Genomic DNA, 15,289 nt, shown 5'->3' with positions numbered 1-15,289 from the left:
AGACCAGAGTTCTCTACAATACTGCCCTATGCCAGTTAGCTAGTTTAATGACAGGATTTTGTGGAAATTGTTGGTAAGCTTAAAGGAAGGAACTATAACTGTGGCAAAAATCCTAGAAAATGCTATAGCTATCTTCCAGAAATAGTCTGCTACACAAAACAGAGTCATGGTGTGCTCCAAAGGACAACAAAATTTCCCCTGGGTCTCATCATCTCCTGTCAGGTCATCTTCACAATAACTGGGGGGAAGTAGACCCTCCATAAGGCTCTGACATTTTGCCTGCCACTTGTGCACACGGAAAGATGTGACATTTCTTACACTTTTGAAAACATCAGAGAAAATAAAAGAATTGCTCTCGTTCTGAACTTTACCTCTGCTAGACCAAAGGATTTGCTGACAGGGCAGGGATGAAAGCAAGAAAGGGGAGGATCCCAGAAAGAAGAGACAAGAGGAACAGATCCCCAGGCTCAAATAACAGTTGACCAATGATCATACTGGTAAAATCGCCTTCTACAATACCTGCACTCTATACCATGCCTTTCCTATTGAAAGGATCAACAAAATTCTTGAAGTACTTCTCTCATCTGTGCTTCCAAGAATCCTGAGAATATGACATCCGCTCAGGAGAAGAACCAACTCATTGACACACAGTTGATTGGATGTCATTTCACTCAAAAAGGTTGTTTTGAAGTTGTTTGCACAAACCAAATACATAGCCTGTTGACCAAAGCCACAAAGGACGTAATTTCCTCAAGTTCATAAAGAAAGTCAGTAACAGAATCAGGTCTAGAATTCTCATCTTCTGAAGACCCGTGTTGTGGACCCTGCCCTTCTGCCTCTGCTCATTCATTTGCATCATATGAGTCAGCACCTTGGTGGTTAGTGCACCTTGTTTCTAGAACCACTCATTGTTATTGCACCCAGCATTAAGACTCGGTAATAAGTTGAACTCTAATTCGTGGAATCACTGCCATGTGATCATGACATCATAGAAGCCCCACAATTCCGTCTCCTGATGATTCAGTGCAAACCACAGACTGATAGTGGGGAAGGTCGCAGAAGCCCGACAATTCCGTTTCCTGATGTTTCAATTCAGGCCACAGAATGGCAGTGGGGAAGACATGGGGAAAACATCCTGCACAATAGAGATCCAAGCAGCATTTATTCTTTCCTCTTTTGTGACCTTCTTCAGTGGACTTCTCATCTTATTTTTTTCCAGGCTATGCTGGAGGGCCTTAAAAAAATGGCGAGACATCAAAGGAGCAGGACTTCTCTTGGTCAGTTTTCTTATTTGGGGTTCCACTGTATGAAGATCAGAGACAGGTTTGACATGCGTTTGTGTTTAGAAAATGATTTAGGCATCATTCAGTTTTCATGGGCAACAGAGCCAGTTCTGATAGGATGTCTTAGAAAGGGCTGATCCTGTTCAGGGGTGGAAAACAGGAGCCTAGACCACCATTCCAAAGGCCACAGGGACATGGCCATGCCTCCTCTGCCACCAATCAGAGAAGAAAGGTCTCACATGAGTGGTGATGAATGCTAGTTAGCTCTGGAAACAGAGGTCACTCTTCTGAAAGAAACATACACGAACATTATGTCTATGCCCCTCTTTGAATTTTAAAATGACAGTTGTTGTGCTAGGTACTGTGAGGGAGGCAAAAAGGAGCATCAAAGTCAAACTCAGTTTGATAAGTCATTCATGCATGATGCACAAGCACTCATATGTGTACACTGCCTTTCGTGTACCATGTTAACACCACACACCGAATCGCACAAACCTATGCACAGAAACCCATGCGTATGTGCACATGCCATCTAGCCACAAACACAGACACACTTCTCATGCCATACAATAACAGAATTTGTGGTAACTCAGTAACTTTGTAAAGTCTTTGGCAATATCATAATATGGAATTCAGGTTTCTGCATTCAAGAAGTATTCAACATTGAAGTTCACAGATTTTGTTGCTAAATGAGTTCACTCTATTAATAATTATTTCTAGATTAGAGACTTTAAGCAGCAGCACAAAAATTGGGGAAAGAATTCCGGGGTACTGCCTTCTAACAACACGGATAGTGTACACAAATGAGTAATGGGTATAAACCTACGTTCCACCTCTTTTTTGAATGCACAATTGAATTGCTAGAGCTGTTTCATCGCTTTAGACTTCTGTTCCAAGAAATGCATCTTCTTCCCAATTATATTCATTTTTGTGTGGTTGCAAAAATGTGAGAACCCATTTGTCCACTCACATTTGCTGTATTTTTCATTTCTTTTGCTGGATGTAATTCTTGTCTACTCTTCAGTCCAGAGGTGCTTTTTAATTTCAAATAGAAAGCAAGCGTTACAAAATGTGAAGAGGTGGGGTCTGAGCAACCAGAGTACCGTAGTGTTCTGCTTTTGAATCTTGAGAGGAGTTTGATAAAAGCTGAGTGACTTCTCAATAATTTGTCGTATTTAATTAAATTGAGAGCGCTATAGTTTTCTCTAAGCCTTTGGGAAAGTTGGCATAATGCAAATATGTCACAATTCTAGGTACTGTGAAAAGTTCTTTTAAAAATTATTTGGAGAGTCATAATTTTCTCCTTAAATGTGCATTTTGAAAAGGTTTAGTACATTCATAAGTACAATTTTATTATATCTTAGGGCCAATTTGTTTTCCCACAGAAGGCACCTCCAATTTTCTCATGAAACTCAAATGAATGTCCCACATTAACATCATACTGAATATTTTTTAAAAATCAATTCTCAGGCGACACCTCGGGAATGCACATGATGGGTCATAGGTATTGGAGGATAAATCGTTGATCAAGACAGGGACTCTATCAAATAGTCATTTAATGAGACTTCCCTTCCCATGACTCAGAAAATATGAGTAGAAAAATTGTCAGCAGAAAGCCTGACTCTGCATAAAATGAGCTTTTCTAAAGGTCATAGGGTCTCAATCAGCCTGCTGTGGTCAATGCTAGCTCACCTGTGTCTTTCTTGGTGGTGATTCAAGACTATCAACAGACATGAAGTCTAATTCAGACCCCAGCCTTTCCTCATTACCTGCTCGCGGGCAAGTCTTTTAATTTCTTTATACCTAGGCTTCTTTATCAATATAAAATGAATTTAATCATACTGACTTTGTCTACCTCATGGGCTATTATAAATTTCCAATTTAACAAGTAAAGGCATTTTGTAAATGTGAAGGAAGGATTATAATTTCAGCAGCTTGTGATACCACATGAGGAACTAAAACAACATAAAATTGCTGAAACTTTTCTTCTTATTTTTTTTAACTTTTGCCCATATTCCACTAAGCAATTTTTTTTTTTTTGAGGAAGATTAGCCCTGAGCTAACTACTGCCAATCCTCCTCTTTTTCTGAGGAAGACTGGCCCTGAGCTTATGTCCATGCCCATCTTCCTCTACTTTATATGTGGGACACCTAACACAGTGTGGCATGCCAAGTGGTGCCATGTCCACACCCAGGATGCGAACCAAGGAACCCAGGGCTGTGGCGAAGCGGAACGTGCACACTTAACCGCTGCTCCACCAGGCCGGCCCCCAAACTTTTCTTCTTCTTTCTCTCTCAAAAAGGCAGGTGCTTAAGTAATCACCTAAAAATCAATTTTTTCGTTGTCCGTGTGCCTTGACGGAAAAGGATAAGACACTTCTTCCCAGAGCATAAAGAAACATGTAGCTCCTGGTCCTGATCATGATGGCCGTGTCATTGTGAAGGCCCTGGGACTGAGATATGTGAGAAAGGCATGATGAAGACTGCAGACTTCAGAATTAAAAATCTGTGCAGCAGCAAGTAACATGCAAAGCCACTAACACTCATTTTGTGTGATACCGAATAAGCCACATCAGGGCTCCCTGGGTTGGACCAGGTGAAGTGATTTCTAGCTGATACCACAGCAGAGGCTCCATCAACAGCCATAAAACAGATTACTTTCACTGAGATCCAGCTCACTCTCGATCTTTTTCTCTTGCTTGTAGGGATTAGTCTTGTCACATAGCTTTGGTGATAGACATTTAAAACGTCACCACTTTCATGGAGTATTTCGTGATCGGATAGAAATGTTGCTTTCAGCACAGACCTTTGTGGGGCAAGTGTTGGTAAGTACATTTTCACTGTTAGCTTGCTAACAGACTTTAGCCATGAGGTTGATTATAGTCAGTATATATAATTTTATTACCCACGTGAGCTCTGGTGTTCCCTGTTGGCCTTATCTAAAATGTCACTACCTCCCAGCTGCCATCTCCCTGAGTCTATCCTCCATAGCCATTGTTCCGCTTGCTTTTTCTTTGGAGTGAATATAATTACTTGGCATTATATTTTCTACCTGTAGCCAGCCTATCCACCAGAAGAAAAACCTTACTAGGCCAAAAGTTGGATGCATTTTTTTCTCCTTGTATGTAGTTGGATGTCTGGCATATTGTAGATGTTTCCAAAAATTTGATGTTTAGTGGATTATCTGGCCTGAAAATGTACAGCTATTTTCCCCTCCTTTGATTCCAATACCTTTTTTCTTCATTACACAAGCTAGTCTTTTTTGCCCCTCTATGATATTTATCATTTTACTTCCTGTTTTAATCTAAGTAACTTGGACGTATTAAAATGCAATTCAGGCATCATCTCCCGGAGGAAATCTTACCTTATCTCTATATTAGGCTAGGAATCCCTCGCTAAGCTTCTGTAGTATCCATTGAAGACTATTATTAAAATTGTCTGTACATATGCCTGTCTCCCCCAGTGCACTGTGAGCTCCTTGAAAGAACAGACTGTGTCATGGAAATGTTTATCTCCCATTAGCTAGACATAGCCGATGCCCTATGAATGAATATTCCACTGATCATCGTTTCAGTAGTACAGTTTGATCTGAACCATTAAAAAATAGAACCTGTAATTTGAGGATATGCTGCCGTCAGATAGTGGTATGATGAAAGTAGATGCATGTGAGCTAGTGATTACCTTCTGCTTTTTTGTGATTAATGAAAACATTTCTCTTTTCTTGTTAATGTTTAATTTGGATGTAATTAATTTTTAAAACTTATTTGGAAGGACAAAAGTAAAATTGCTTTGAAAAAATCTGCAGGGAATGCTGAATCATCTGGGAAGGTGCCTTTCCTTTTTCTTCTGTAGTTTTGGTCTCTTTTCTGAAATCCCTCTCAGTATAACATGCTAGGGAAGGATTTTGTGATTCTTTCTGAATTTATCAGGGATTTCTTGGCTGGGATCTCTTCAAATATTCAAATCATGCTGGTTGTGTGAGGATGACATTGGGAACAATGTATTAAAGGTCATGGGGGGGGCACTGATGAGCACTTACATCATCCATCACACAAGCGTTGCATATGGGGAGTGGGTGGAGAAGGAATGATCATGGATTACATATCAATAAAAATTGCTTCTTTACTGAGGGGAAATTGTTCTTTCAATCTGTTACAGCTGATGATTAAGTAGTTGGAACAACAGGAGGCATGGAGGAAAAGTTAGATTAGAATAAATATTCTAGCATTGAAAGGCATAGTAGAGACTTTCATTAGGGGTCCCAGGCAAGTGCTTTACAAAAGGATGAGAAGAGAATAAAATAGCTTATAGATTTCCTTTCCATCAATCCTTCCTTCCTTACTTTGTAATTCCCCTACTTACTTCTTTCAACAAATATCTATTGTTTGTCAACTACATGCAAGGCAGACACTCTAGACATGGTGAAAAATGCAGGCAAGAGTCTTGCACTTATGGGACTTAAATTCTAGTTTCATTGATCCTTTATACTATTTTTTTGGTTTCAATTTAATTTATTTCTGCACTAATATTTATTATTTCCCTCCTTCTGCTGACTTTGGCTTTTTTAATTCTCTTTCTGATTCTGTTAGGTGTAGCTTATTTGAGATTTTTCTTGTTTATTAAGGTGGACATGTATTGCTATGAATTTCCCTCTTAGAACTGCTTTTGCTGCATCTCATATGAGTTAGTATGGCGTATTTTCATTTTCGTTTGTCTCTAGATATTTTTTGATTTCTTGTTTAATTTATTCAATGATCCATTTGTTGTTTGGTAGTGTGTTGTTTAGTCTCCACAAATTTGTCACTTTCCCAGCTTTTTTCTTCTAGTTGATTTCTAGTTTCATAGCGTTTATGGTTGGAGAAGATGCTTGATATGATTTCAATCTTCTTAAATTTATTGAGACTTGCCTTATTTCCCCATATATGGTCTGTCTTTGAGAATGCCCCATGTGGACTTGAGAAGAATATATATTCTGCTGTTTTTGGATGGAGTGTTCTCTCTCTCTCTATATATATATCTGTTAAGTCCATCTGGTCTAGTTTTTCATTTAATTCTGCTATTTCCTTGTTGACTTTCTGTCTGGATAATCTATCTATTCATGTAAGAGGGGTTTTGAGGTCCCCTACTATTATTGCATTGCTGTTAATTTCTCCTTTTAGGTCTGTTAAGAGTTGCTTTATATACTTCCGTGCTTCTGTGTTAGGTGCATATATATCTGTATATGTATAGATATGTTGTCCTCCTGGTGAAGTATCTGTTTTCTCATTATATACTGCCCCTCCTTGTCTCTCATTGCCTTTTTTATCCTGAAGTCTACTTTGATATAACTATGGAAAAAACTGCTTTCTTTTGTTTGCCATTAGCTTGGAGTGTTGTCTTCCATCCCTTCACTCTGAGCCTGTGCTTGTCTTTGGATCTGAGATGTGTTTCCTAGAGGGAGAATATTCTTGGGTCTTGTTTTATAATCCATCCAGCCACTTTGTCTTTTGAATGGAGAATTCAATCCTTTTATATTTAGAGTGATTATTGATATATGAGGATTTAATACTGCCATTTTATCACTTGTTTCTTGTTGTTCTGTATTTCTTTTGTTTCTTGTCCTGTTTATTTCCAACAGCAAATTCAGTTTGATGGTTCTCTGTGATGGTTTTCTCGTTTTTGTTTATCATTTGTCTCTCTGTTCTGAGTTTTTGTTTAGTAGTTACCACAGAGTTTGTATAAAAGATCTTGTAGATGATAAAGCCCATTCTCTGATAGGCTTTTATTTCCTTAGTCTAAGCAGGTTCCATCCCTTCCCTCTTCCCCATCTAAGTTATTGTTGTCACAACTTATTCTATTTTGTGTTGTGAGTTTTTGGTTAAAATGAAGTGATTATAGTTAATGTTGATGTTTTCCTTCCCTTTACCTTTAACATTATAATTAAGTGTTTGCTATCCAGTTCTGATAGCTGTGATTTTCTGATTTTGTCAGTATATTTATCTCCTTGTTCAAGGCTTTGTAAACACTTTCTCTTTTTTTTTCAGGTATGAGGGCCTTCTTGATCATTTCTTGTAGGGAGGTTCTAGTGGCAGTGAATTCCCTTAGCTATTGTTTATCTGGGAAAGGGCTTATTTCTCCATAATATCTGAAGGATACTTTCACTGGATAGAGTATTCTTGTCTGAAAGTTTTTGTCTTTCAGAATTTTGAATATGTCATTCCACTCTCTCCTAGCCTGTAACGTTTCCGCTGAGAATCTGCTTAAACCCTGATAGAGATTTCTTGGTAGGTTATTTTCTTCTGCCTTGCTGCCCTGGATATTTTTTCTTTGTCACTGACTTTTGCCAGTTTTACTCATATATGGCTTGGAGAAGATCTTTTTACAAGGATGTAATTAGGAGTTCTATTAGCTTCATTTACTTGTAATTCCATCTCCTTCCCCAGGATTGGGAAGTTCTCCACTATGGAATAATTTTATTTTAATACAAAGGGAAATCACTGAGGATTTTTTTAAGCATGGGGTCAACTTGGTCTAATTATGTTTTAAAAATTCAAGAGGCATTAAAGTTTGAAAATAAAGGAACTGTCAAAGTTATACCAGGCAAATGACAACAGAAGAGTGTTGAGAGTGTGTGTGTGTATATATAAATGAGAAAGATTGGCCCTGAACTAACATGTGTGCCAATCTTCCTCTATTTTGTATGTGGGATGCCACCACAGCATGGCCTGATGAGCAGTGTGTAGGTCCACACTTGGGATCTAAACCCATGAACTGTGGGACGACAAAGTAGAGCATACAAACTTAACCACTATGCCATCAGACTGGCCCCTGGAAGCACATTTTAATATCAGATAAGTTTGAATTCAGAGCAAAAGACAATAAATGAAGCCAAGTAATCTGTGTTAGTTTCCTAGGATTGCTATAACAAAGTACCACAAACTGAGTGGCTTAAACAACCGACATTTTTTTGTCTCACAGTTCTGAAGACTAGAAGTCTAAGACCAAGTGTTGGTTCTTTATGAGGACTATGAGAAAAAATATGTCCCATGCCTCTCTCCTAGCTTCTGGTGGTTTGTTGGCAATCTTTGGTGTGCCTTGGCTTGTAGAAGAACCTAGATCTCTGCCTTCATTTTCTCATGGTATTCACATAGTGTTTCCTCTGTTCATTTCTTTGTCCAAATTTTCTGTTTTTATAAGGACAGCAGTCATATTGGATTAGAGTCCACCATCATGACCTTATCCTATCTGGAAAACCATATTTCCAAACAAGGTCACTTTTAGAGGTACAGAGGCTTGGGACTCCAACATATCTTTTTAGGAGGACACAATTCAGCACACAACCTTTGTAATGATAAATGTGAGGAACATCAACCAAGAAATAACATCATGAATATCACTACACCAAAAACATAACTTCAAGATAGTTAATAAATAAAAAATTAAAAGAGATATGGAAAACACATTAGTAGTATGAAATTTTAGTTCACCTACGTCACATCAGGACATAGTAAACAGACAGAAAAAATAAAAATAATAAGCATAAAGAAAGCCAAAGTAACTTAATGAGAGCTGATTGAAATGATAAAACTCCACATGCTGAAAACAGAAATTAAATTTACAAGTGTCTATGGGCTATTCATAAAAATCCAGCATATATTAGGCCATGAAAAACTATCCCAATTATAAAACTTACAAAGTAAAGACAGACAACGCTAACCGAACACAATGAATAGATTAGAAAATAATAAACAAACCCAGAAAAAAAAGCAAAAAAGACCTTACTGCTAAAAACTTTAAATCATTCTGCCTTAAATGACTCTTGACTCAAAGAAATCAAAATAAAAATTGCAGTATATTTAGGGTTTAAAGATAATGAAAAGACGTATCTCTTGCACCTACGGTATAAGGCAGGAGTGGGTCTGAGTTAAATGCCTAACAATAAAAGCTTATTTTAATAAATTAAAAATAATTAAAATAAATGAATTGAGTATCAGTCTCACAGTTAGAGAAAGAAAACACATTAAATCTAAGCAGAATAAATATAAAAAGAGTCAGAAATTAATGAATTATAAAACAACCAATTATTTGAAAAAACAACAAAATAGAGAAATAAATAGATAGCCCAAGAAAGGAAAAGAGGGAAAAACCACAAATATATGTGGAAAAAAATTAAAATGAGAAAATAAGTACAGATAAAAAGGAAATTGAAAGATAAATATGCAATTAAATACAAAATCTAAATGATTCCTTCGAACAATATAAATTAACAAACTGACCATAAAAGAAAGAAACTTAAACAGAGCAAATACTGGAAGAAATAAAGATGTTGTCAAAGGCCTATATCATCACCACCACCACCACTCCTCTTCCCCTACCTTCTGTGGGAAACCTAGCGGATTTCAAATTCTAGTCAACCAGATCTTCAAGGAGTGGGTATCTCTAATTCCAATTAAACGGTTCCAGGGCATAGAAAAGAAAAGAAGCATCCGATTTTCTTTCTCAATGAAGGCACAGTGTCTATAGCAAAACCCCCAAGGATAGCAAGTTAAAAAAGTTCATAAGCTAATGTCCTTGATACTTTGGGGGAGAATACATGGTCAACCAACCAGTGGAAGAAGAAGAAGAAAAAGAAGGAGGAGGAAGAGGAGTGGAAGGCGAAAAAAAGTGAAAGAGAAGAAGGAGGAAAAGAAAAAGATGGAAAATAACAAGGAAGAGGAAAATTCCAATAGTTGAAGGGAAAGAAAATATTTTCTTCAAGACAAGATACTGTCTGGGGCCGGCCCCAGGGCCAAGTGGTTAAGTTCTCCTGCTCTGCTTTGGTGGCCCAGGGTTCGGATCCTGGGCATGGACATGGCACCACTCATTAGGCCATGTTGAGGCAGCGTCTCACATGCCACAACTAGAAGGACCCACAACTAAAATATACAACTACGTACTGGGGGGATTTGGAGAGGAAAAAAGCAGGAAACAAAAGAAAAGGAAGATTGGCAACAGTTGTTAGCTCAGGTGCCAATCTTTAAAAAAGAAATAAAGGATACTGTCTAAAGATCCTTCTAGAGATCAGAGCATGGCAAAGTATTGATCAACTCTATGAGCTTGTTGTTTGAGTTATCATAAGGTATGTTTTTATAACCACCTGTGGGAAATTTTCTTCTGAATTTAGTTCCAAATATAGTCCTATTCCTAAGCAATCTATTCCTTTCCTTGGTGGGGAGGGGTGTTGTTAATTGTGTAATTGACATGTTCTTCTGTTGCTCTGATGGCTAGAAGGTTAGAACCAAAACCATGCCTTATCTTTAGTAAGTGTATCTATTTTTAGCATCATTCTGGGCACTATTGTATGTCCATATTTTATTTTTCTGGCTTCTTTGGCTTCTATTTTTTCAGGTAACCTAGCATTTTATATCTTTGTATTCTGCCTTAAATCCTTTCCGTAAATGCATAATCTTTTCTGTGACTATGTAATCCTTTCTGTAAATAAATAAACCCTTAGCAAGAGCAACTGTTGTCAATCTTAGCATACAGAACAACTAAATGACCAAATGAAGCATGCAATTCATTTGGAAATGAGAAAGAAAATTTCAAAAATGATGCTGGGAAAACTGACTAAATAAAAATTTATTTTGCTGTGTTTTCCCAATGAAATGCTACTTCTAAGGGGGAAAAATATAAAACGTGCTGGAAAAGATCAGTCTCATACTTCATACTTTATATCCATTGTTTATATTTAAAAAAATAGGATTTAAAAACCTCTTCCACTGGCTAGAGATGAATTGTATTCTCATCTTTTTTTTTTTCATTTCCTTTCATTATTTCTTATTTTATAATTAAAACACCACCAAACATCAGAAACTTATTTCGGTATATAGTATGAGGTTCTGCTTTAGTTTAGGGATCTTTATCATGTGAATAAAGAAAATATTGGTGGAAAATATTACACAATATTCACACTGATTATTTGAGGATGATTAGATTCTTTGTCCTTTTATGCACATGGTGCAATGTTCAAAAAGTATCAAAGGGTACGTAGTAAAAAGTTAGTTTCTTCCTTCCCCCATCCCCAATCACTGCTATGAGTTTCTTCCTTCAAACTCCTAGGTTCTCAGCAAGGTTGTCAGATAAATTTTCTTTGGGTGTTTAAGAGACTTGAGACAACTCTTCTCCCCCCATAAGTTGTATCCATAAAATTTAAATTCTGAAATAAATCTTATTATTCCCCTTGGGAGTTCTTTGTGGAGAGCAGTGAAGCGGTTAATGGAGCCAGTGGAGGTAAAATTAGATCTAAATTCAGCTTGGTCCACTGATCTTGTGTCTTCAAATTGGGATACACCCCCAGGGACCGCTGAGGGGGAAGGAAGGTGTTCCAACAGACTTCCGAGGGGCCGGCAGTCAGCCATCAGTCCTTCAGCGTTGTAGGTGCTATTTCCTAAAACGGACCTACCTGAGGACTCCTCATGCCAGTTCTCCTTTCCCACCACCTTTTACAACCCATTTTACTTCCTTTTAATAAATGATGAATCTAACACATAGATAAAACGTAAAATATACAAGGATGAAAAATACTATATATAGCTGGTTTATTTCAATGAATAAAAGAGTTAATATATGAAAATGAGTTAACATATTTTAATAATTACAGGAGTTAATAAATAAAACATATATATGCCTAGCATATAATAAGTGTATATAGATATTAACTATTATTAATATTTTTGTAAGCAGAATACACATGCTTATATTTATAAAGATAGAAAAATGACTAAAATTGATGCTGAACTTTCTTTCTAGAAATAAATAATATACATAAATACATACGTTAATTGAAAAAATAGATGAATTTCTATACAATTTGACTTTTTATGTTTGATAATTATCAGAATTGGTAATATAGTTTATTGCTTTAATCAAATGCATCTTAACAACAACTGTAATGATAATTCAAGCCAGAAGAAATTTTTTTAATTAATATTTAGAGACATGTGTCAGAAAATTTAGATTCCCTTTTAATTCCTTGCGCCTATCTTAAGATTTCCAACCTATTTCTCCTTTTCTCCATTTGATTATGATTTCTTAGAGGCGTTAAGCAGTAACTACTGAAGCAACATGACAATATATGTTATAAACAGGATAATCCATAAGCCCACGTTTTTGCCAGTTGTCCTGGTGTAACTGTTAATAGAGTCTCTTTCATTCTTAACAGTTTGTGAGTTTGGACAATTAATAACATCGCTGCCTTTGTTTTAGATGAAAAGTTTTGTTTTTCAAAGCCACAGGACATTCTCCAAGGAGAAGGAGCCACCAGAGAGAACATACCTTTGAAGGTCTCCTTGACTGCTCCATAGATTAAAATCTGCCTTTGGCTAGAAAGAACCCTTTTTTCTCTATATATTCCTAATTCACGTCATTCCCCTCTCCTGATGGACTATGTCCCTCCCTTTTGGTCTCATTGAAGCTTGCTGAAGATTTATATATATCATTAGCTTTGTGATATACATATATATATGTATGATTAATATTTTTTTATCCTTCTTAATTTCAGCATCCTGTTTTTTCCCATTTATTTTGTTTAATTTCTTCCCTTTTTTCCTTCCAATCAGTTTCAATGAATGGTAGTATTATATCACATGATATCTTACCAGCTGAGGGTGAGAATTTTCTAACAAACCTTTTCAGATTCTAAAACTGCTTTTTTCATGTCATCCAAAGGTCTTCCCCAAACTTGGGGAAGAGTTGACTGGATGGACCCTGAGTTTATTGGGAAAAATCCACAAATTGACGTTTCCCACTTTGCAAGGAGCTGGGCAGGAACAGCTGAGTTCTAGCCTCCAAAGGAAGAAGCAGTAACGATACAACAATAAACATGTTCTCCTCCTTGCGAAACTTGCCCTTAAAAATAAACATCCTTAACCCAGAGGTTAGTTTTTCAATGTGGCAGCGGCTCACATTGTGACTTGTGGCAGAGGGCCCCTGTCTCCTCCTGGAGATTTGACCCTCCCTCTCCCAACAGCCGTAGGGAGCCAGGTTGCGGTCAGCCTCTGCCATCCTGTGCGCGTCATTCGTGCTTCCTCTTGATCACCTGCCCTGGCTGTGGAAAGCCGCCACAGCTCCTGAGACAGCGCCTCAGCACCACCATCCGCCAGTGCTGCTTCTCCTGGCATTCAGTCATCATCTACTTCAAGGCCAGGAAACAGCCGCATGAGTCGGCTAGTGGCACAGGGATCTGGTACAAATGGTCAACCTTGAGGATGGGTCCCAGCCCCATGACAGGCTCACAGTATCGCAGTGCTCAGTGGAAGGTGGTGTAGGAGCAATGTTCCATGGTTGCTTGCTGTTCAGCAGAAGCAGCGTAGTGCTTCCCCAACTGCTTCTTTTTCACAGCTTCCTCAGACTGTGTCATGAGGTTTCTGGCCAGTACGAGCTAACAGATGTTGCAATCTTTCTTTTTTTCTTCTTCTCCCCAAAGCCTATCTATGTAGGTCTTTCTAATTCTGCTATGTGGGACGTCTCCTCAGCACGGCCTGATGAGCTGTGCTATGTCCAGGCACAGAATCCAAATCAGCAAAACCCTGGGCTGCGGAAGCAGAGCCCCCAAACGTAATCACTCATGGGGCCGACCATTACTTTCTTTCCTCCTAAATCATCATGTTGGTCAATTTGCTGATCAGTGGGTCTCCAAACACAGTTTACTCTCATCGCTCAGGCAGCTTCGATGAGCTGATTCTTCCAGATCTCCAGCTCATAGTCCCTCCTCATTCGGCTCTGCCAACAGCTTGCAGTCAGATTGGTTGTCAATCTGGAGATCCCCGCATTCGGAACGCTAGCATACCCCTTCGCCCGGCTTATTCAGGAGACCGCAGGACAGCATTGCGCACGCCGGGTGCCAGGTCTCGTCTCATCACCTGCGCAGCCCTCCCTGTGGATGCGTCTCATCTTCCCAGATTCTTCAGTTGAATTCTACTTATAAGAATTTTCTTCTCAGAGTACTTGTTTGGCCATATCTCATAGACTTTGGCAAATAATGTTATTTTTATTAACGCTTATTTCATTTTAAATTGTCTTAAGTTTTAATTTTGATTTCTTGTTTGATTCATGATCTCTCGAGAGGAATGTTGTATGCTTTTATTTTCTTGGAGATAGAGTGGCTATCTTTTCTACTTTGGTAAAATTTACGGTTCAAGAATATCATTGCCTTTATGATTTCAGGTTTATGGAATTCATGCAGAAACTGTTGTCCTGTACATGATCAATTTTTTTTTTTTACTACTTAACGTACTTTTGAGAGAATATGTACTATCTGCCTGATATATAAGCACTATTAATTATGTTTCGTGTACTTTCCATGTCCTTAATTATTTCTTGACTGATTGAAACGAGCCTGTCAAAAAATCCCATTTATTATTTTATAGTTTTATTGAATATCTCGCCCTTCCAACATATTTTGAATTAAACATTTTATATAACATCAATTAATGGATAAAGTTACTCATTATATTTTCTTGGTTGATTGTGCCTTTTACCAATATGAAATATCCATTTTTGTCACATTTAGTGATGGGTTTGTGTGTGTGTGGGGGGGGAGGGTGGTTACTGGAATATTTTAGAATACAATATTAGCATGTAACATAACATTGCTTTCATTCTATTCATACTTGATTGGGATGTCTTTGCTCCAGTTCTCTTTCAATCTTTCTGTCTTATTTCCTCTTAAGTATGTCTCTTGTAAATAGCATGTAACTGGCTTTTGATCTTTTATTGACTTAAGAATATATTTATTTGTTAATTTACCAGGAGAATTTTATTACTCTCCTTTATGGTGATCTGTTTTATTGGTTTTTATAGTATTTAGAGATTACATTTGCTGCATAAATGGAATATCTAAATATCAGTGGCTTAAAAACAAACGGGAGGTCTGTTAGTAAAGAAAGGAAGAATGGGTGTTGGATATATAACTAAGAGCTCTGTTATGGTCTTAATTCCTTATCTTACTGGAGAGCCAGAATTGCATGGTGATTGTGGATTTTAAGAGAT

At 37.6% G+C, this 15,289-nt stretch overlaps 1 protein-coding gene across 1 annotated transcript in view; it reads left to right on the top strand.

Annotated features, from left to right (window-relative positions):
• The first annotated feature begins 1,001 nt into the window (after positions 1 to 1,001).
• The window catches only part of KCNU1 (potassium calcium-activated channel subfamily U member 1), a 150,402-nt gene continuing 136,114 nt past the window's right edge, over positions 1,002 to 15,289 (top strand). The window contains exons 1-2 of the mRNA XM_070598090.1: positions 1,002 to 1,277; positions 3,988 to 4,107. Coding sequence (XP_070454191.1) covers positions 1,083 to 1,277; positions 3,988 to 4,107 — 315 coding nt within the window. The 5' untranslated portion in view covers positions 1,002 to 1,082. The remainder of the gene's footprint in view (positions 1,278 to 3,987; positions 4,108 to 15,289) is intronic.

The sequence above is a fragment of the Equus przewalskii genome, chromosome 28 (genome assembly GCF_037783145.1).
Source record: "Equus przewalskii isolate Varuska chromosome 28, EquPr2, whole genome shotgun sequence".
Classification (NCBI taxonomy): domain Eukaryota; kingdom Metazoa; phylum Chordata; class Mammalia; order Perissodactyla; family Equidae; genus Equus; species Equus przewalskii.
The sequence above is the reverse complement of the archived record's forward strand: the minus strand, read 5'-3'. Positions and strand labels throughout refer to the sequence as shown.